General features: G+C 34.3%; 2 protein-coding genes across 9 annotated transcripts in view; one reads left to right on the forward strand and one right to left on the reverse strand.

Moving 5' to 3' along the window:
• STXBP5L (syntaxin binding protein 5L) overlaps positions 1-23,236 on the forward strand; it is a 330,969-nt gene that overhangs the window by 189,844 nt on the left and 117,889 nt on the right. For all 8 annotated transcript variants that reach the window (XM_061401581.1, XM_061401487.1, XM_061401832.1 and 5 more), the window contains 7 exons: positions 610-682; positions 3,678-3,825; positions 4,952-5,019; positions 9,836-9,876; positions 15,505-15,722; positions 17,471-17,640; positions 18,328-18,453. In XM_061401581.1, the coding sequence (XP_061257565.1) occupies positions 610-682; positions 3,678-3,825; positions 4,952-5,019; positions 9,836-9,876; positions 15,505-15,722; positions 17,471-17,640; positions 18,328-18,453 (844 nt within the window). The remainder of the gene's footprint in view (positions 1-609; positions 683-3,677; positions 3,826-4,951; positions 5,020-9,835; positions 9,877-15,504; positions 15,723-17,470; positions 17,641-18,327; positions 18,454-23,236) is intronic.
• POLQ (DNA polymerase theta) overlaps positions 3,771-23,236 on the reverse strand; it is a 251,403-nt gene continuing 231,937 nt past the window's right edge. Inside the window, exon 30 of the mRNA XM_061401199.1 lies at positions 3,771-10,273. Coding sequence (XP_061257183.1) covers positions 10,226-10,273 — 48 coding nt within the window. The 3' untranslated portion in view covers positions 3,771-10,225. The remainder of the gene's footprint in view (positions 10,274-23,236) is intronic.

The following is a 23,236-nucleotide window of genomic DNA, read 5'->3' on the forward strand; positions in this document are numbered from 1 at the left end:
TAAACTAGCCAAAGGGAGAGAGGAAGGGTTGAATTTTAAGAACTTTGAAAATCCTAGGCTATCCTCAGATTCTGTTATTTTGAAATATACTTGGCCACATAGTATGTGGTCTTTAAGCACTGTTAAATCACATTGAATTGAAAGTAATCTTTTTAGTATAAGGAGTGTTGCTCTCATAGGGAGGTGAGTATGTATCATATGTTAGAGAAGCAAAACTATTTCTTTAGCATATCTCTCTGTAGGCATGAAATCAGATCTGGAATGGAAGGTTGTGGAAGGCTAAGATAAATGTGAAATGGAGGTGACAGACTCACTCTCTTCAAATAATCTACTACTATCATGATTATTGAGATATATTTAACTTTATGCTCTGCAGCTTCTAATTTTTCCTTGCTCTCTATAATGGTCTTAAATATTGTTTGAGAAACACAACATATATTTTTTTTAATATGCTCTTTATTATTTCTTACTTTGGCTTATATTTTGGTCTTCTCAAATCATTTAAAATAACATTTGTACAGGAGATAAAGGAAACACAAGTGTGGTGATTTTATAAACATTTTATAAAATGTTAAACATGAAAACTTTTCCATTTTTTTCTACTTGTAGAATTTCAAGAACCTTATGCTGTTGCAGTACTCCTGGAGAAAGATCTCATTGTAGTTGATCTGACTCAAAGCAAGTAAGTTGTCCATGAACAGATTAACACTAACTAAACTCTATTTATTGAAATTGAAATATAGGAGGACATTATAGGTAATTTGGCATTAGAATTCTTTAGGTGGTAAATATTCTTTATGTGGAATATTGTTTTTTTAGAATTACATAAATATAATTTGGTTCAATAATGAAAACTAAACCAGGAGAGTTTAGGGGACACTGAAAATTTTGCAAGATATTTTAAAGGCAGTCTCTAATGTTTAGAAAGAGGCATTTGGGGACTCAGGACACATAAAATGGATCTCATTTCTGCCATTTCCCTAAGCAAAAACAATTGTTATAAAATCTTGCAGGAAGTACTGTCTGGCCATCTGCTGACCCTTTCAAAGGAAAATTCATGTGATAAAAGTATTATTGGACTACTGTGGCAGACAATATAGATGATCAGGATCTGGAAGGAAGAGAAGATAGATACCTTTTTATACTTTCTTTCTTTCATTATGTTGTGGGCAATGGAAACAAATATAAAGTATCGCTGTTAGAGTGGCACTCCCCACTACTTTACATGGACAGTAAAAGTAGACCTGACTTTGATAAACCCTGTCTTCCTGGTACATATTGTCATTATCAATGATGATAGGCATGAAGCTCATTTTCTCTCATCCTATGTTCTAGATACTCTGATCATTTTTTAGTTCCTTACATTTACAGAGCTTTTGTACATTCTCCCTCTTCTGCATGGAATAATTTTCTATTCCTTTTTCTCCTTATTAACATCTGTAAGAATCTCAACTCAGATATCATTTCCTCATGTAAAGAAAATCTTTTGTTATCTATATAATTTGGTCAAATATCCTATTAAAGGGCTGTCTTAGACCCATGTTCCTGTTCTTCATAGCTTTGACACAATGAAAATTTTCACTTGTTATTATTTTAAAGATTGTTTCCCTACTAGACTATAGGCCTCGTGAAAAACAAGCTTTGTCTCCACATGAAGTAGGTCCTTAATAAATTGTTGTTGAATGATGTACAATCTGAGTTTTACTTTCAATGTAGTTTGTAAGTGTAAGAGCCAAAGTTCTTTTTTGTGATCATTTGCATCATATAATATTTCAATATTTTGAAAGGGAATAGAATCGGTCCATAATATCACCGTAATTGCATTCTGCCTAGCTACTTTATTTGTCAACATAAAACTGAGTAAATTTTGTGTCCAAGTATGGCTTTATGCCTCTTTCTCTTAAGTTCTAATATAGGTTTTATTAAAATACACTTTTCTAACCTCACTTGTCTATACATTAATACTCACATTCTTTGGTATATATTTACTGTTTTTAAGACTTTTTATTGTGGTAAAATATAACATAAAATTACTATTTTTATACATTGATTCTTATGCTTTCAGCATACTTACTTTATGTAAGTATGTGAACTGACATTTTGTTTGCATGTTCTTATCTAATATTTTGCCTTCTTCAGCACTCGGTTTTAAAATCTATGCGACTTTCCCATTTTGTTGTCTAATACAAGAAGTTTAATGTGTCAAAAATTGAACATGTTCTCTTTCCCTCCAAATAGTTATCCTTTAGCCATGTTTAATGTTAAGTTGTAGCTTTGTCCTCCTTTCCAAATAAATTTATTCCTTCCTTCTTTTCCATTTAATCCTCTACATGAAAGCAAGCACTAGAACTTAACATTTTTTTCCTCTTCTTGGTTTCTTGGATTTACATTTCTACAACAATTTACACTTCACATGTAAATTTTATCACATATTTCAGCTATTCTTTCTTAAATAGCTAAAGAAAGCTATGGCCATATGACAAAGTTATTTTCCCCAAGCATTTTCATGATATTGTTCACTTTCTCAGGAGTCTATCATTGTAACCTCTCGCTGTTATCAAATCCCAGGTTGTAGATCTGATCTTTAAGATGATCTACTTATTTTACTTCTAATTCTTCAACATCAAAAATATTGATAATTTCTACTCTAAAACAGGGAATCTCAGATCAGTTTAACCTACTTGCCATTTATTAAACTTAACCTCTTTTGTACATGATTTTCCATATACTACTACTATTAACTGGGAAACCATTAAAATTGAAGGGAAGAGAGAACCCCTGTCAACATACACATAGACACACATACCATACTCCTCTGAAGTTTGAACCAAGTTTCTGATTAAGTTTCTTTAATATAGGGAAAATTATTTTTAATAGTCCTCCCCCCATCCCAAAGCACATTGTATCAGAAGTAACAGTCACACAGGCTGAGAACAGATGCAGCATATATAAACTCAATTCCATCTACCACAGTGCCTGGTATATTCAGTACAAAAGAAATACAGAATATATTGTGGCTCTAAGAGTTCTTAATTTGGTTCCATACTGATATCCCTTTTTAAAATGGTAATTGGCTTGAGGATATAAAACTTACTACACCCATATGTCTGCATGCCCACTTTGCTTTCTGATTTACATAGGAAATGACCTTAAACATGTATAATCACACATGTACCTACATAGTACACACATCTTTCAATTACTCCCTATAAAAGTACAAAATGAAAATACCTATCTATGTATTATGTGCCTTGGAAAGCATGTAAAATTTACTGATATTTTAATACTGTTATAAACATATAGATAAAACTATACATAAATAAAGTACCTAGTTGATACATTTTAATAAACTAAGTCAACTTTCTGCATCTTTTCAATTTAATATAATTTAGCTTATGTATATTAGAAAGTAATATTGCTGTGGAATTTTGGAATTACAAGAAAGAAAATGAGTTTATTCAAGTAAAATTCTACCAGTATTAATAGTACATTTTATAGATATATTTTTTTAAAGAGAATTCTTGTTCAGGTGATAATTGTTTATAATGCTTAAAAAATTATGTGAAATGTATAATCAATATTTAGAAGGTTTTAGGATTTGTTTATAAAAGTTATTTCATTTTTATATCAAATTTTATATTACAAAATGATATTAATATATTATCTTTGTCTATTAGCTTTCCAATCTTTGAAAATCCATATCCCATGGACATTCATGAATCACCAGTTACGTGCACAGCGTACTTTGCTGACTGCCCACCAGATTTGATTCTAGTGCTCTACTCTATAGGAGTCAAGCATAAAAAACAAGGATACAGTAATAAGGTAAAAGCAACAATTAGAAAAATATTTTCCTGTATTCATATCCATATCATATGATCATACTTTTTATTTATTTTTCCTATGGAACGTCAGAAAATGACTTGAACTCAATTTTTTTCAAGTCATAAGCTTGTACACTAAAAAAGACAATTTCTGAAAGCCAAATTATCTAAATGCTACATAGCTTTAAGTCTACAATAATATAAATTTTTTATATATTAAGTATACAATTATATACTAAGATATAATTACCTATCATGTATATTTAGTATGTGTGTACTGAGTCACTTCAGTCTTGTCCAACTCTTTGTAACTCTATGGACTGTAGCCTGCCAGGCTTCTCTGTCTATGGGGATTCCCCAGGCAAGAATACTGGAGTGGGTTGCCATTCCCTTCTCCAGGGGATCTTCCTGACCCAGGGATCAAACCCATGTCTCATGCAGCTCCTGCCTTGCAGGCGAATTCTTTACCACTGAGCTACCAGGGAAGCCTATACTAAGTGAATGTTTAAACTAACATATGTTTGAGTAATAGGATGTTACTTTAGATTATTTTAGGTGAAAGACTATAGTTTTAAGAAATTCAAGTCAAATCTCTCTAGTTATTATTAATCAGTGGTTACTAAGACATAAATATCAAAAGTCATTTGTTAAATAACTTCCTAGAATTCCATTTTGTTATATTTAATTACAGGTTTGCAATGCCTACAATTTTAATAGACTCCCCATTATAATTTTGTTATTTGCAGAGGACTGTTCAGATGGACAACTCCAGGGGACACAGTTTACATACTGCTTTGTATTAAATGGCACCACAACAGTTTGGGAGTACATAGACTATATGGAAAATGTAGCAACACTGTATTTGTATGGTTAAAAATGCTTCTTTGCATTTTTAGATGAATGGTAATATTTATTAAAATCTATGTTTTTAAAGGATATTAAGTTATGCACTTGGAATTATTCAATGAAAGAATTAAAAGATAGCTACAAATTTCATTCTTCATTACTTAACAGCTATTTTAAGTGAAACTTTTACTCTTCTTTTAAAATATTTTTATTTTGAATTTCCAAGTCATTTAAATTAAAAAAATTAAAGCTTATGATTTCTTCCTGTGTAATCTATTTAGGAGTGGCCAATCAGTGGAGGAGCTTGGAACCTTGGCACACAAACATATCCAGAAATCATTATTACTGGGTAAGTGGTTGTGATTTATGAGTTTATCAATTTATCATCAAAAATATTTCATTGAATATTCACACTTTTCCATAATTGTGCTCTAGTAATGCTGACAGTTTAAATAAAAATATAAGACACAGCTTCTGTCCAAAGATTATAACCTTTATAGAAGAGTCAAACCATTGAAAAACATAGATATACAACAATAAATAAGTATAGATTATAAGACTAGAGGAAGGTCAAAGATAGAAAAATCATGAAAAATTAGTGAAGAATTTCTGTAGAATTCATAGACTTATTAGCCTTGGAAAGGTCCTTATCAGTATCTCTTGACTCCTTCCAAATCTAGAAATCACTGCTCTGTATCCCCATTAGGTGGTTATTCAAAACTTATAGCACCAGAAATCTTATTACTTCCGATAGCAGTCTACTTCATGCTCTAATATTAGGAATAAAAATAGAAACATAGCAACACACAAGATAAGATTTAAAAGATAATAAGGGACTCTGTGGATAGAGAATAGATTTAATTTTCCCTATTCTTCCCACTAAGTACAACTAAACCCCCTGGATATTATGTGTTTAAAAACATAATATGATTGAAAAAGATGAAGAGAAGTCACACTGGCTAGGGCCCCAAAGACCCAAGGAATGACATGGAGGTGAGTTTCCTGGCTTTTGTTTTTGTCTCATATATCCAAGAATTGGAACTGAAAAAGCTTGCAACCTGGAACTTCCAGTGGGCACAAACCTGAAAGGCCCAACAAAAGCTAGCTCTCTCTAGCTAAAAGATGAGGAAAGGGGCGGCCTATCAAGACAGAAGATTTTTAGAAAATAATCTTTTTACTCCAGCTAACCACCACAGGAAAAAACTGTGGCCCCACCCCAACCCATTTTATCTAAGATTGAATAGGGAGCCTGGACTTCCACCTTCATCAGGCCACAACAGTGTACCTCAACTTACCCCAGTTCAGTCTCTGAGACTGAGCATAAGTCTGAGTAGGGAGCTGGGACTTTTAACTCTGCTGAGTGGTAATGAAACTCATCACCTGTGGTGACAGAGATCATATGGGGAGACAGAAGCCCCAGCACTGCCCAGCAGTAATGAGGAGCCATATACCCTCCTCTTTTTGTGTCAGTGGAAGTCCACTGGGAAAGGAGAAAAGAACAGGGCTGAAACAGTTCATAAGAAAATAATGATGAAAACTTCTCAAATTTGGGAAGAGACATGAACCGAGAGATTGCAGTAGGTGGGTGAGTCACAAGAAGTCTACAAGATACATGATAGTCAAAATACTGAAAACGAAATTACAAGGGGAAAAAATCATTAAAACAGCAAAAGAGAAATGACACTTTTACCAACAGGGCAAAATTAATTTGAATGAAGGCAGATTTCCCACTAGAAAACATGGAGACCAGAGGAAACCTGCATCTTTCAAGTGCAGAAAGAAAAGAACTGGAAACTTAGAGTCTTATACCCAGCAAAAATATCTTCTAGAAATTAGAAATTGATACATTCTAAGATGAAGGAAACTAAGAATTGTCTGTATCAGACCTATCAAAAAGAATCCCAAAAGGAAGTTCTCTAAACAGAAAGCAAATGATAAATGAAGGAACCTTGGATTATGAGGAAGGAAGCCCACAGTAAGTAAAAATCTGGGCAAATACAATAGGCTTTCTTGCTTTTGAGTTTTTAAAATTATATTTGATGATTGAAGAAAATATTATGGTTACATTGTTTGATGTGGTTCTGCATATGTACAGAGGATATATTTAAGGCAATTATAAATGGGCAAGGGTAAATTGGTATAAAGAAAGATAAAAGTTTTTATGTGCTAAGTTGCTTCCGTCATGTCCACCTGTGTGTGACCCTATGGACTGTAGCCTGCCAGGCTCCTCTGTCCATGGGATTCTCCAGGCATGAATACTGGAGTAGGTTGCCATGCCTTCCTCCAGGGGATCTTCCCAACCCAGGGATCGAACCTGCATCTCTTACATCTCCTGCCTTCACAGGCAGGTTCTTTACCAGTAGCACCCCTACCTACCTTAAAATGGTAGTATGATAACATCAGTAGACTATGATAAGTTAAATGAATATACAGTGCAGTACCTAATGCAACCCTGTTTGTTTTTTTTTAAAAACTGGGCTAATAGATATACTCAAAACATTACTGACTCATAAAAATTGATGTACTAAAATAATTCAAATAGCCCACAGGAAAGAAGGTGAAAAAACAGTGACAATAAAAGAGGAAAAAACAAAAGAAAAAAATATTGAACTTTTAAGGCTTAAATGTAAATGGTCTAAATACATTAGTTCAAATGCATTGATTGGCAGAGTGGATTAAAAAATATAACCAAACTGTATGCCATTAACAATACACTCACTTCAAATATAATAATATCACCAGGTTAAGAGAAAAAGGACAGAAAAATACTTCATAAAAGAGTCAGTGGAGAGTGACATCAGCAAGAAGTCAAAATAAGTAACCCCAGACCTTGTTCTCCCACAGACATACAGATTTAACAACAATATATGGTCTAAAACCCTTTATGAAAACTCTAGAAAGCAGTTAGAAAATCATAGTACCCCAAGGGAGCTCAAAGCCAGGAACAGCCACTCTGAAATGGGTGAGAATAATCATTGTATTTTAGCTGTGTCAGCTCCCCCCACAAATTGGCACAGCTCATGTTCAAGGAGGAATCTTAATGAATAAGAAGGGTTGTGGAATAGCCTGTGTATCCAGTGTTCCTGCTTTTCAAGGGACTTCCAAAGAGACTATTTTTTATCTCCCCTCAGTCAGAATACTGATGGAATCTGGATGCCTGGGTATCCACAGAAAACAAGAGAGAGCTCAGTGGCTTGTTGAAATGCCAAGAAACTTGCAGTACTACAGACATAATAGATGGAGCAAGAGAGTGCAAGCTCCTGAAAAAGAAACCAGCAAACCTCTATAGTTTGGAAATTATACACACAATCCCAGAGAAGATGCATCCCTACTGAAGTTTTGAGAGACCCCAAAGAGCTTGGTAAAGGTCTTCCCCTGTATAAAGCCAGTTGATAACAAGTGGCTGTATTTTCAAATGCTAAATTCACAACATAAAATAACAAGGCACATAAAAAGATAGGCAAACACAGCCCAATCAAAGGAACAAAAAACATGTCTAGAAACTGACCCTAAAGAATTTGATATCTGTGATTACATGACAATTCAAAATAACTGTCTCAAAGAAACTCAATGCATGACCAGAGAACACAGGCAGACATCTAAACAAAATAATGAAAATGATGCATGAGTGAAATTAAAATATTAACAGAGAGAGAGAAACTATTAAAAGAACCAGAAATAAAGTTTTAAGTGAAAGAATATAATGACTGAATTGAAGATTTTACTGAAGGGGATCAATAGCAGATTTAATCAGAAGAAAGAACCAGCAAACTTGAAGACAGACAATAAGAAATACTGAGTGAGAGGGATAAAGTTAAAAGAATGGGACAGAGGAATTATTTGAAAAACCGTTGGCTAAAAACTTCTCAAATCTGAGGAAGTAAATGGACTTCCATATTCATTGGATATGTATCAGAATACTCTAGTGAGGATGAACGCAAGGTGGACAACACTGAGACATTATAAACAAATTGACAAAGACAGTCTTAAAAGCAGCAACAGAAAAGCTACTCATTATGTGTACAAAAACTTACATGAGATTATCATTGGATTTCTCAGCAGACATATATAGGCTAGAAGGGAGTAGGATGATATATTTAAAGTGCATTAAGAATAAAAGAAAAAACAGCCATGAACACTGTATCTGGGAAATTGTACTTCAAAAATGAAGGAGAAATAAAGGCCTTCCAAGATAAACAGAGGGCTTCCCTGATAGCTTAGTTGGTAAAGAATCTACCTGCAATGCAGGAGACCCTGGTTCAATTCCTGGGTCAGGAAGCTACCTTGGAGAAGGGAAAGGCTACCCACTCCAGTATTCTGGCCTGGAGAATTCCATGGACTGTATAGTCTATGGGGTCACAAAGAGTCAGACACGACTGAGCAACTTTCACTTTCACTAAGATAAACAAGAACTGAAACCATTTGTTAGCAGTACACTTGCTTCACAAGGATTGCTAAAGGGAGTCCTTTGAGTTGAATGAACGTTAGACAACAAAATGAAAGCATATGAAAATATAAAGCTCTCTGGTAAAAGTAAATACATAGACAAAAACAGAATCCTGTAACACTGTAGTGGTGGTGAATCACTTTAAATTCAGGTGCTTTTTCTTTGTTTATTGAGATGATAATGGTTTTCCTTTTTCAATCTGACAGTATAAAGAAATATATATGGTGATTGATTTTTAAGAATGTTTAACTGGCATCACATTTCTGGGATAAACCACACTTAGTTTTATGATATATTATCCTTATGCTTTTTAAATTAGATTTGCTAATATTTTGTTGACAGGTTTTTTTTTTTTTTCTTACATCTATGCTCAAGGGGTATTGGTCTGTCATTTTAATTTCTTGCCATACTTCTCCCTGGCTTTGGTGTCAGGATACACCTGACCTCATGAAATGCATTGGGAAGTATTCTGTACTCTGTGGCTCAGTGGTAAAGAATCCACATGCAATGCAGGAGACCTGAATGTGATCCGTGGGTCTAGAAGATTCCCTGGAGAAGGGATAGGCTATCCACACCAGTATTCTTGCTTGGAGAATCCCATGGACAGAGGCAGGCTACAGTCCATGGGGTCACTAATAGTAATTCAAGTTTTTATACAGTTTGAACAATTATGATTTTTTAATTGACCATACTTAATGCTAATTTATTTCTTATCTAGGCATGCAGATGGATCAATCAAGTTTTGGGATGCATCTGCAAGTAAGTTTTTCCTTCTATTATAGAAAAAAACTTGGTTAGTATTTACTCATAGCCATTTACCACTTTTTAGTTTGGACAGTTAACTTTTTAGATACATATTTAGCATACACATATGGTTGTGTTACCAAAATGCATTTCCTGTAATACTAAATCAGTTTAAAGTATTATTTCCACTTTACTTTTTTTCTGTGATATAGGAAAGAACTGAAATCACTCTTTATTAGCAACCTATTATATTTATAAGAGGTAAGGTACACTGAAAAAATGTACCTAATTATTCATATGTCCGAGTAACTCTGCCCAAGGAATTTCCTTCACTTCTTCACGCTGTGGTCTTGGAAAAGTGCTTTCATCCTACTAGTCTTTTTTTTTCCTTTGCTGCTTGTCTACCAAGTGCCTGAGAATCAAAGGAAATAATTTGATAAATGTAAATTTTCTTTTGAAATCTTGAGAATTACATAATTTAAGGATAGCAAGTAATCTGCTCAACGTTGAAGGACGTGCAAAAATATTTAAGACTTGACTATACCCATAACATACCCTTCAGAACATTTATAGGGCAAACAATATGGTAAGAACTCTAAATGTAGTACAACCCAAGTTCTGTTTGATATTGGAAACGGGAGATTTATTTGAACCAGGTAGATTCAGGAAGGTATTTTAATGGGGTAACATTTAGTGTGAATTTTGGAAGATAAGATTTTGATAGGACTAGGAGGAGAGAATAAGTGAGTAATGTCTCTTAACTTTGTGAGATGAGTAATCATCAAGATGGAGGTAACTCTTTGGAAATAAGAATACAGGAGAGTTTTGGAGGTTTGGGTTTTGTTGGAACACCAGGAAGTTCAAGTAAAAATGTCCATCAGTTAGGAAGAACAGTCAAAAATGGTATGTAATGAAGAAGCAGCATTAAAGTGATACCTTAAGCTATAGAAGTAAACTGAGAAAGACTGTGATAAACAGAAAAGCAGAGGGAAGAAAGTTGAATATTAATGACAGTCTTAGTCTGCAAGCTAGAGTCCTTTAGCAGTGGAACAAAACAATCAGCAAAGGAAAATTATTGAAAGATTTAAAACCATGAATTCTGAGGCCTCTTTCTGACCTCACAATAAAGAACAGTTTCAAGGAGAAATTCCAAAGGATGACAGATTTTTTATTTTGATGAACCTTTTCATGTAAATCTGAGTTTGTTCCATGAACACAATTAATTGCACAGTGATATCTTTGCTCATTTCATACCACCTCAAAGTTACTCCTTATCTTTTAAAATGTGAGAAGACAATTTAACACTCTAATGACTTAAGTGCATGCCACCCTGAATGCATACATGATAATATTTTAGGAAGTTAATTTCTAAATAAAGTATTTTTATTACACTCAGAACATATGTTGCAAAAGTTTGCAACATGTTTAATATTTTTACTGTAATCCATTATAACAGCATATCTTCAAACCAGTGGATGTTATTGGAGAAATATCAGTTAGTTTGCCAATTTTGTGGGATAGGGTCCAGTACAGGAAATGAAGTTATATTTAATTTGAATAGATATGTGTACTGTTGACCCTTGAACAACATGGGAGTCAGTCAGATTGGTTATACCAACCCTCTACACAGTCAACCCTCTACCCATAACTTACAGCTGGGGCATAATTTATAGTTGGCTCTCACATACAGTGTTCCTCTGTATCTGTGATTCAGTCATCCTGAGATTGTGTAGTACTGTACTATTTACTACTGAAAATAATATGAGAATAACTGGACCCATGCATTTCAAACCTGTATTGTTCAAAGATCAGCTGTATTCATCTTCAGTTGCTGAGTAAGCAAGGAGAGGTAAGAAAGCCTTCCTCAGTGATCAATGCAAAGAAATAGAGGAAAATGATAGAATGGGAAAGACTAGAGATCTCTTCAAGAAAATTAGAGATACCAAGGGAACATTCCATGCAAAGATGGGCACAATTAATGACAAAAATGATATGGACCTAACAAAAGCAGAAGATATTAAGAAGAGGTGGCAAGAATACACAGAAGAACTATACAAAAAAGATCTTCATGACCCAGACAACCATGATGATGTGATCTAGTTCACTCACCTAGAACCAGACATTCTGGAGTGAGAAGTCAAGTCGGCTTTATGAAGCATCACTACGAATAAAGCAGATGGAGATAATGGAATTCCAATTGAGCTATTTCAAACCCTAAAGATGATGCTGTGAAAATGCTGCACTCAATATGCCAGCAAATTTAGAAAACTCAGCAGTGGCCGCAGGACTGGAAAAGGTCAGTTTTCATTCCAATCCTAAAGAAAGGCAATGCCAAAGAATGTTCAAACTATGGCACAATTGCACTCATTTTACACACTAGCAAAGTAATACTCAAAATTCTCCAAGTCAGGCTTCAACACTAAGTGAACCGTGAACTCCCAGATGTTCAAGCTGGATTTAAAAAAGGCAGAGGAACCAGAGATCAAATTGCCAACATCTGTTGGAGCATAGAAAAAGCACGAGAACTGCAGAGAAACATCTACTTCTGTCTTATTGACTACGCTGAAGCCTTTGACTGTGTGGATCACAACAAACTGTGGGAAACTCTTCAAGAGATGGGGATACCAGATCACCTTACCTGCCTCCTGAGAAATCTGTATGCAGGTCAAGAAGCATCAGTTAGAACTGGACATGCAACAACAGACTGGTTCCAAATTGGGAAAGCAGTACAAAGGCTGTATATTGTCACCATGCTTATTTAACTTATATACAGAGTGCATCACACAAAATGCCGGGTTGGATGAAGCATAAGCTGGAATAAAGATTGTGAGCGAAATATCAATAACCTCAGATATACAGATGATACCACCCTTATGAGAGAAAATGAAGCGAAACTAAGTGAAAGAGGAAAGTGATGATGAAAGTGAAAGAGAAAAGTGAAAAAACTAGCTTAAAACTCAACATTCAAAAAACCGGTCCCATCGCTTCATGGCATATAGATGGGGAAACAATGGAAACAGTGACAGACTTTATTTTCTTGGGCTCCAAGTCACTGCAGATGGTGACTACAGCCATGAAATTAAAAGACACTTGCTCCTTGGAAGAAAAGCTATGACAAAACTAGATAGTATATTAAACAGCAGAGACATTGCTGACAAAGGTCCGTCTAGTCAAAGCTATGGTTTTTCTAGTAGTTATATGTGGATGTGAGAGTGGAACTATAAAAAGTATGAATGCCAAAGAATTGATGCTTTTGAACTGTGGTGTTGGAGAAGTCTCTTGAGAGTCCCTTGGACAGCAAGGAGATCAATCAATCCTAAAGGAAATCAATCCTTAATATTCACTGGAAGGACTGATACTGAAGCTCCAATACTTTGGCCACCTGATTCTAAGAGCTGACTCATTAGAAAAGACCCTGTTGCTGGGAAAGATTGAAGGCAGGAGAAGAAGGAGACGACAGAGAGACGAGATGGTTGGATGGCATGCCGACTCAATGGACATGAGTTTGAGCCAGCTCCAGGAGATGGTAAGGGACAGGGAGACCTGCCGTGGGGTCGCAAAGAGTTGGACATGACTGACTGACTGAACACAGCAAATTACCACAAGTTAGCAGTTTAAAACAATACCCATAAATTGCTTCACAGTTTCTGTGTCATGAATCTGGGTCAGGTTATTTGGGTTCTTTGCTCACGTCTAAGAGACTACAGTTGAGGTGTTGGCTAGTCTGCAGCTCAGAGTTCTCTTCTAAGCTCATGTAATTGTTGGCAGAATTCATTTTCTTGCAGCTTTAAAACTCATGTGATTTGTTTCTTCAAAGGAATGTGTCTCTAACTTCAGTCCCTCTTTTAAAGGGCTCACCAGATTCTTTTGGGGCTACTAAGGATAATCTCTGTTGGTTAACTCAAAGTCAAATAATTATGTCTGTAGTATTCTTTATTATTTCCATGTCATATCAAGCTAACAGAAAAATCACAAAAATGTACTATGAAGTGTTATAGAGCCTTCAGCAAGATTACCCAAATTTCAGTGTATACATGTGTTCCCTTCACCCACCCTTCTACCATATGCATGCTCTCAATCTAGCACTTGCTCGAACCCTTTCTCTTTTGCCTCCATTTTCTTACACACATACACACACAAACATATACATGTACATAGCTTTTTGTAACCATTTGAGAGCAAGCTACAAATATGATGTTCTTCTTAACAGTACATGCTCCCCTAAATACTTCAGTGTGTATTTCTTACAAACGAGGGCACTGTTTTATGAAATGAAATTATAGTTATCAAAATCAGGAGTTTAATATTAATATAATACTATTATCTAACTTCCAGATCTTACTCAGTTTAGCCAATTGTTCCAATAATATCTCATTTAGTAAAAGAAAATTGCAAAACTAATTATATAAAGTTTAAAAATAAAATAAAATTAAAAAAAATAATTAAAAAAATAAATAAAAGGAATCTAAAAGACTAAAAAAAAAAAGAAAATCTCAGATTATTTGTTGGATTTTAGTAGTCTAGAGTTTTCTTTAGTCTGGCATGGTTACTAAGTATTTCATGATTGGCATTTTTAGTTCAGGCCAGTTCTTTTGTATAATCTCTTTCATTTTGAATCTGACTAATGTTTCTCATGATTGTTTCAGATTGTGCACTTTTGGCAGGAACTCCCAGATTTTTAGAAATTTTCTCAAGAATCCTTTTTAAGATCAGAGATCTTAATATTGTGGATCTATCATCCAGTTCTAAAATGGAGATATATTCCTCCAAATAAATATTCCTGAAAACAATTCACAGACCAGACTTTTTAGAAATTATAACTGACTGTTTCCTAACACAGAGCCACTCAGAAATGACCTTTCTAAAATAATCTAGATCATTCTCAATATTGCTAACTGGTAAATTACAAGTATTTCACATCTGAAGGAATGTCTAAAAATTTGTTGAGAGGAATAAACTCTTGAGTAGCATCATCCAACAATCAAAAGGGAAAACAGTGATAAAAAGAAGTATGGAAAGAGTAACAAGGAAACTTACATTACCATATGTAAAATAGATAGCCAAGGGGAGTTTGCTGTATGGCTCAGGAAACTCAACCAGGGGCTCTGTATCAACCTAGAGGGGTGGGATGGGGAAGGAGACAGGAGGGAAGTTCAAAAGGGAGGGGATATATGTATACCAATGGCTGATTCATGTTAAGGTTTGATAGAAAAGAACAAAATTCTGCAAAGCAATTATACTTCAATTAAAATTTTTTTAAGAAAGGACTTCTCAATCTTGGGAAAGAAGTAGATTCAGTAGTTTCATTATAAACTTCCTGAGCTCAAGTATTTTATCAACAAACAAGATAGAAATACTTCACGGGACTTTTCTGAGGAACACATGAGACAATGCACATAAAGTCCTACATGCTCTTTGGTATACAATATATGTTCAGTAAATGTTTATTTTTTTCCCTATAGTCTTTCTCCAGCTAAATAGTACTGATATGAGAGCATAACTGAATAATTCCTCGTTAAAATGTAGTTAATTTTGTTTACTTGGATTTTAATTTTTGTGATGTAACAGATATATTGAAAAGGCTTCAACAAATGAAAGAATTAAGTGCAAATTAGAAGATAACTATGATTCAATATCTTATAGTAACTCTGCAGATGCTATACAAGCTAAAAACTTCAAAAGTGTTTGAAAAACAGAAGGTAGGAGAAGGAAAACAAACATGTGAGATTGTAGAGGAAGACCCATATGCCATTCAGATGATCTACTGGTGTCCAGAGAGCAGAATATTCTGTGTATCAGGAGTCTCTGCATATGTCATAATTTATAAATTCAGCAGACATGAAATTACAACAGAAATAGTGGTAAGTCATTTAAAAATTAACTTTTACACTTCAAGTTATTAAAAGAAAACAATTATCATAGATTCTGACTAGTGCTTGGTATGGTTTTAAGCCATCAAGAGTACAGTATTTGGTCAGTTATCCAATTCATAGAATTTGTAATTGTTTTTGTTACTTACTATGTTAAAAAATAATTTGGTTTAAAATGACAAAATTGGCTATCAAAATTTAGTATTATTAAATAGGGTAGACTATGCCTATAGGTTTTATATAGACAGTCATTGATTTGTTTTATGTATAAATGTCAAATTAATGCAAGTTTTATTCTATATCTTTGTTAAATTTTTTAGGTTGTCCTTTTTGTCAATTAACTGCCATAAATGACTATCAACTGCAGTAAGATTACTTTGATCTTTTAAATAGCAACATTTTTTACAGGGTGGAAATAATTATGGGGCTGCTTTACCTCATATTAATTTTTAAACATAATGAAATAGTTTAATTATTCAAAATAATGATGCTCTTAAGGGATAGGTTAAATCTAAATAAAGGCACCTGTGTATAATGGGTCTTTTCTACCCACTCCATTTTATCAGAAAATAAAGATTTTCTATTAAAGGCCTAAATATAACTGCTCTTACCTTAGGGAATAAAATTAAACATGGCTCTTAGAGTATAGTAGTTAAATCCCAGACATTGGAGTCAGATAAGCCTAACTTTTAATTCTGGCTTTACCAGTGAATACCTGTGTGACTAAACAGTCACAAGACCCCATTAGTCAGTAGTATAGTCTGGGTAAAGACTCAGCTTCATCACTCATATAATTTCCTATATAAATAAAATAGAAAAATAGAAAGTAGTGATAAACTAGAAATTGTAATGCCATTTTCATAGGGTTTTGTGATATTATGTAGTCATTAACAGAGTATCTAAGTGTAGTATGCACTTGATAATTGTTATTGCCACCAGAGGATTTAAGTGTTAAGATAATTATGAGAATAATTTGGATAATATTGCTGTATTCAGTACTCCATAATTTTATTTTTTGTAAGCAATTGTTTTCAATGTCAAAAATGCTTATTTTTACAATGAAAGACAATGTTTGTGTTATAAAATTGATTTTTTTGAAGCACTGAATGTAGTCAAAATTTTTAAACATTCTTAGCTTTAAAAGAAAGGGTTTTGGATTACCTTTTTATTCCAATTTAAATTATATTTTTCTCATTAAGCAATTCTGACCAAGCTAATGAAATTATATAAGAACTAAACTAATAAAATATGCAGTTTATTTTGGAAAATTATACTGAATTCATTCAAAGTCAAGATTGAATGAATTTTTTAAAGCTAAAAAGTTTTGTACAAATAACAATTTTTAAGGGTGTTGTGTGTATGTAAATACACATTCACATCCAATTTAGTTTCTTTCATTGGACTAACCAGACCAATTTCTCCTTTTATTTTATCATATGTGGAATTGTAATTCATACTTTATCTTAAGAAATATTTATTATATAAAAAATTTATCTCCACCGGTATTTTTCTTATAATTCTAAAGAATTAAACACATTTTACATTTTTTGTGAATGCCATTGAATATTTTATGTAATTTACTATTTAATTCAGTTTAGGGTATCTCTACTATTGAAACTGAACTAGTTAATCTGAACAAATAATAATTACCAAAAAATGCCAGATATTTTAATATGATCATCATTATTATTATTATGACAACCTAGACTAAATCAAAACTTGATTTTTCTTTTTTTAAGTCATTAGAGGTACGACTGCAGTATGATATTGAAGATATTATTACCCCAGAACCAGAAACAAGTCCTCCATTTCCAGATCTTTCATCCCAGCTTCCTTCAAGGAGTCTTTCTGGGAGCACTAACACTGTGGCTAGTGAAGGAGTAACAAAGGACAGTATCCCATGCCTCAAGTAAGAGTTGCTGCCAAATTTTAAAGTAACTTTACATGTTAATTGTGTAATTCTTTGAAACTTGCCAAATGAAATATCCTCTTTTATTAAGTGGTTGTCAAGTGGTCTACAGTCCACCAAGAGGTACCTTGGTCTTTTTAAGGACTATCTATGAAAAGAGCCCAGTATTTTTATTCTTCATTAATAATTAATACATTTCCTTCCCTGAAGAACCCTAAAGAAAACACAGCTTTGATAGAGAAGGCTACAGGTGGAGCAAATTTAGAGAGCAAGAACAGGAATTCAGGTTTTGAATATGTTGAACTCAAGTTGGGTTGTAGATTAATGGTCATAGTTCTTATTGTCATGCATTATAACTTACACAATATTTGTTACATATGGGTAAGAAAAATAATTAAATAATAAAAATAATTTAAAATACTACTATCAAAAGAGAAAAGGAACTCATGAAGTCCAGTGAAGTTCTAGATCTGACTGACTGAAAAGCTACTTCAAGGAAAGGTTAAGAAATCACAAGTGGCTTGGCGTATTTTGAGAAAGCTAGAAGATATTGTTTACCTGCATAATGTCCTCAGTGCCTGGTATGGTATATTTCTGTAGGAAGATTATTGTTATGAATTCTGAAAATAAGCATGAGCATATGTATTTGAACTATATATGATGCAATTATTTTTTCTGTTTTTCTAGTGTTAAGACACGACCAGTGCGGATGCCTCCAGGATATCAAGCAGAACTTGTTATTCAGTTGGTGTGGGTGGATGGTGAACCTCCACAGCAGATTACTAGCCTTGCTGTGAGCTCGGCGTATGGAATGTAAGTAGTTAAACATTCTAATTTATATAATTTATCTAATATGTTTGATACATTAAATGTTTCTTTTAAAATACTTAAGTCCTAAAAGTGGAAAGAAACCCTTGCTTGGATTTTTATTAGGTTGAAAATTGTATAAGAAAATAGTAATTTAAACATAAATTGTGGTTAAATGTTCTTTCTTGATGTCAAACTTGCACTAGTATCTCTCTCCACTTTTAGTGTTGGGAGGCTGTTAAGATATTATCACATTCATACATTTTTATTTGTTTTGTGTTTTCTATCCTTTCACTCTTTGTGTTTCATTTTGGATGCTTTCTTCTGACTTCTCTTTAAAAGTTCACCAGTTCTTCAGTGGTATCTAATCTAATGGTAGATTCACCCATGGAGTTGAATTTCAGTTCTTTTTTAGCTCTAGATCTTCCACTTGGTTCTTTTTAAAGTTTTCTGTTATCTTCTTAACTTATCACTCTTCTATTTCCTTGAACATGTTGAATATAGTTACTTTAAATATGTGTGACAGCGGGTGCTCTGTAATAATGTAGAGGGGTGGGATGGGGTTAGAGAGTGGGAGGAGGTTCAAGGGGGAGGAGACATATGTATACCTATGGCTGATTCAAGTTGTTGTATGGCAGAAGCCAATACAACATGGTGAAGCAATTATCCTCCAATTTAAAAAAAATGTGCTTGATAACTAGCTTATCATTTGTCTTGGGTTTGGGTCACATTATACTGTCATCATATAACTTAGGTTTGTCTTTTGGTTTTGTTTTATTGAACATTCTATACCACTATATATGTGTGTGTTTGTGTGTGTAACACACACAACTATTATAGAGATAATTTGAGGTTCTAAATGATGTTTTCATCCTCCAGAAAGTATTATTTATTTCTCTGACTGACTAAGCTATAGATAGTATAGAAAGCTCAGACAGGATAATCCAATCAGACATCCTGTCTTTGACAGTTGGATTGTATTCCATTTAAGCACTAATTTAGTTCTAATTAATTCTTATTCCTAGTTTGTACCCTGCATAAACATTGTACCAAATTCCGTTCCCATCAGCAGTGTTTGAGGATACCTGATTCCCTACAACCTTTCTAACAGCAGTGTATAACCAAATGTCATTTTGTTAAGTAAAAGGAAGTTTATTATTATAATATAAGCACTTTCCTTGTATCTTAAATGAAACCAAACATCTTTTTTTCTCTAGTGACATTTCTGTGTATATTCTTTGTCCATTTTTTTTGCAGATTTATCATTTTTTTTTGTAGATTTGTGAAAAATGTTTACGTAGTAAGGAAGTTAGCTTTCTCTGTGATGAAACCTACAGATATTTTTCCTTGGTTTTGTTTATGATTTTGATTAGGATTTTTATTTCAAGCAAAAATTTAAAAAATATTTAAGTAATTCTGTTTTTGTTTTTTTTCTTTTCTGGCTCTGGGTTTTGTGTCATACTTAAAAAAGCCTTTCTCACTTCAAGATCATGAAGTATACTGTCTTATATATTTTTTGCTTTAATATATTTAAGTCTTTATCCAGAGTTTATTTTGGTATGAGACATGACATAGGAATTATACTTTATTTCTTACCTGATGACTAGGAGTTATGCTAATACCACTTACTGAATATTTCATCTTTCCCTTCTAATTTGGAATCATCTTTTTTCAAATTAATACATTTATATACCTATATACACACACATGCATTGGGCTTCCCAAGTGGTGCTAGTGGTAAAGAACCCTCCTGACAATGAAGAAGACAAAAGATACACAGGTTCAATTTCTGGGTTGGGAAGATCCCCTGGAGAAGAGCATGGCAACCCACTCCGGTATTCTTGCCTGAAGAATCCCATGGACAGAGGAGCCTGACAGGCTACAGTCCATAGGGTCTCAAAGAGTCAGACACAATTGAAATGACTTAGCACACGTGCATATATATAGCGCTGTTTCTATATACCCAGTCTGCCCCTAAATTAAGTCTCATGAGCTCCAAGAGAACTTGAAGCCAGCTGAAAGGGCAATGACCTGAAAACAATTTTGTGTTCTTAGAGGTTTAGGGGTGTGTGTAAAAGATGTATGTGAATATAGATATTGGGAGTTTGCTCTTGACTGAAAAATCCTTTGATAGGAAAGCTGGCAGGAACAGCCCAGGGATGAGGGGAGGAAAAGAAGGTAGTGTGGGACACCTATAATGCTAATTGTTTGATATGGCCAGAATATATGCTCATCCTCTAACCCACATGGTTACTATGGAAGATGGCTGAGCTCAAACCATTTTCAGGGTTCCCTATTTGAGAGATTGACCTGCAAAGCAAGGGGATGCCAAAATTAAGAGCTATGAAGGTATATTGCTAGGTTCAGGCAAATTGCTGAAAGCTGTTAGAATAAATAAGTCAGAGAGCATGTTTCCCTTGTTCAGTAACTGGGGATGGGGGTGACAGTCACTCCAAAGCCTCTAAAGAGCCTATACTTGTAGGCTTTGAGAAAGCTTGGACATCTGCCTCGTGAACACTCTCAACTGCCAAAACACTTCAGGCATCCATGTAAATTCCACCAAAGTTTTAAGAAATAAGTAACAACAGTATTTATTTTCTTTCTGAGAACTTGTGAAAGAAAAAGTGGCATACATCTCATCTTATGCGGCCAACATAATGACGTCAAAACTTGAAAAGGGACTGGATCAAGATGGCAGAGTAGAAGGGTTAGAGCTCACCTCACCCCCGCAAACAACTCAAAAATTTACCTACATGTGGAACAAGTCTCATGGAACTGGAGACTGACCAAAGTAGTCCTATACAACAAAGGTGCAAGAAAGATTTCCATATAACTATGTAGGGTGGAAAAAAAGTCAAAGGGTTGGGACCTCCACCTTGGGATCTGAAAGGATGAAAAGGTCTGCATGCATAGACACATCCCTTGCGGAGTGAGCAGGTCAAGCCACAGACTGGAAATCCCAGCCCTACATAAAGGAAACAAGCCATCTTGGCTGCAAGGAGACTGGCTGCCAAAACTAAATCAAGAAGATACATAATTTGAACAGACTGAGCACCAGAAGTGAAGTAGAATCTGTAGTTATAATAATAAAAACAACTCCCTGCAGAAGAAGTTCAGGACGGGATGGCTTTAATAGGGAATTCTAGCAAAATTACAAAGAAGAACTTGTTTCTGTCCCTCTGAAACTGTTCTAAAAAAAACTGAAGAGGAAGGAATGCTCCCAAATTCATTCTATGAAGCCACCATCACCCCAATACCAAAACCAGCCAAAAACACTACGAAACAAAAAGTCATAGGCCAATCTTTTTGATGACTATAGGTGCAAAAATCCTCGACAAACTGTCAGCATACCAAATCCAGCAATACATAAAAAGGATCAAGCACCATGATCACGCTGAATTCATTCCAGAGTCATAGGATGGTTCAATATACACAACTCAATCTGTATATATACCACATTAACAAAAGGAAAGACAAAACCCACATGATCATCTCTATACAGAAAAAGCATTTGACAAAATTCAATATTCATCTATGATAAAAACTCTCAAAGTGGTATAGAGGGAATATATGTCAATGACATAAAGCCCATTTATGACAAACCCATAGCCAGCATAATACTTAATGGTGAAAAGCTAAAAGCCTTCCCGTTAAATTCAGGGAGAAGACAAGGTTACCCACTCTCACCATTTCTATTCAATGTAGGATTGGAAGTCCTAGCCACGGCAATCAGATGAGAAAGAAAAGGTATCCAGATTGAAAGGGGAGAGTTAAAACTGCCACTATTTGCACTGATACGATACTCTATGTAAAATATACAGCCCCAAACTATTAGAACAAATGTATTCAGCAGGGTCATAGGATACAAGATTAATATACAGAAATTTGTTGCATTTGTATACACTAATAATGAAATATCAGAGAAAGTAAAAGAAAAAATTCCCATTTAAAATTGCATTAAAAAATAAAATACCTAAGGACTAAACATAACCGAAGAGGTGAAATACCTAGATGCTGAAAGTATAAAACATTGAGAGAGAAAATTGAAGATGATTCAGAAAAACAGAAAGATACTCTATGCTCTTGGATTGGAAGAATTATTTTTAAATCGGTCATACTGCCCAGAACAGTCTACAGATTTAATGCAATCCCTACTAAAATATCAATGATATTCTTCAAAGAACTAAGATAAATAATCCTAAGATTTATATGGAACCAGAAGAGATCCATAATTGCCAAAGCACTCCTGAGGGGGGGGAAAAAATCAAAGCATAATGCTTCTGGTTTCTATACTATAAAGCTACCGTGATCGACTCAGTGTGGTATTAACTCAAAAACAGACATATAGAACAATGGAACACAATAGAGAGCTCAGAAATAAACCCTTGCATTTGTGGTCAATTAATCTATGACAGGGCTTCCATGGTGGCTCAGATGGTAAAGCATCTGCCTACAATGCAGGAGACCCAGGTTCAATCCCTGGGTCGGGAAGATCCCCTGGAGAAGGAGGTGGCAACCCACTCCAGTACTCTTGCCTAAAAAATTCCATGGACAGAGGAGCCCAGTGGGCTAAGTCCATGGGGTCACAAAGAGTTGGACACAACTGAGTGACTTCACACTCAATCTATGACAAAGGAGGCAAGAATATACAAGAGAAAAGACAGTTTCTTCAGCAAGTGGTGTTGGGAAAGCTGAACAGCTACATGTAAAACAATGAAATAGAACATTCCTTCACACCACATACAAAAATAAACTTAACAAGTTTAAAATACCTAAATGTTAGTTTATG

This window comes from Bos javanicus, chromosome 1 (assembly GCF_032452875.1).
Source record: "Bos javanicus breed banteng chromosome 1, ARS-OSU_banteng_1.0, whole genome shotgun sequence".
Taxonomy (NCBI): domain Eukaryota; kingdom Metazoa; phylum Chordata; class Mammalia; order Artiodactyla; family Bovidae; genus Bos; species Bos javanicus.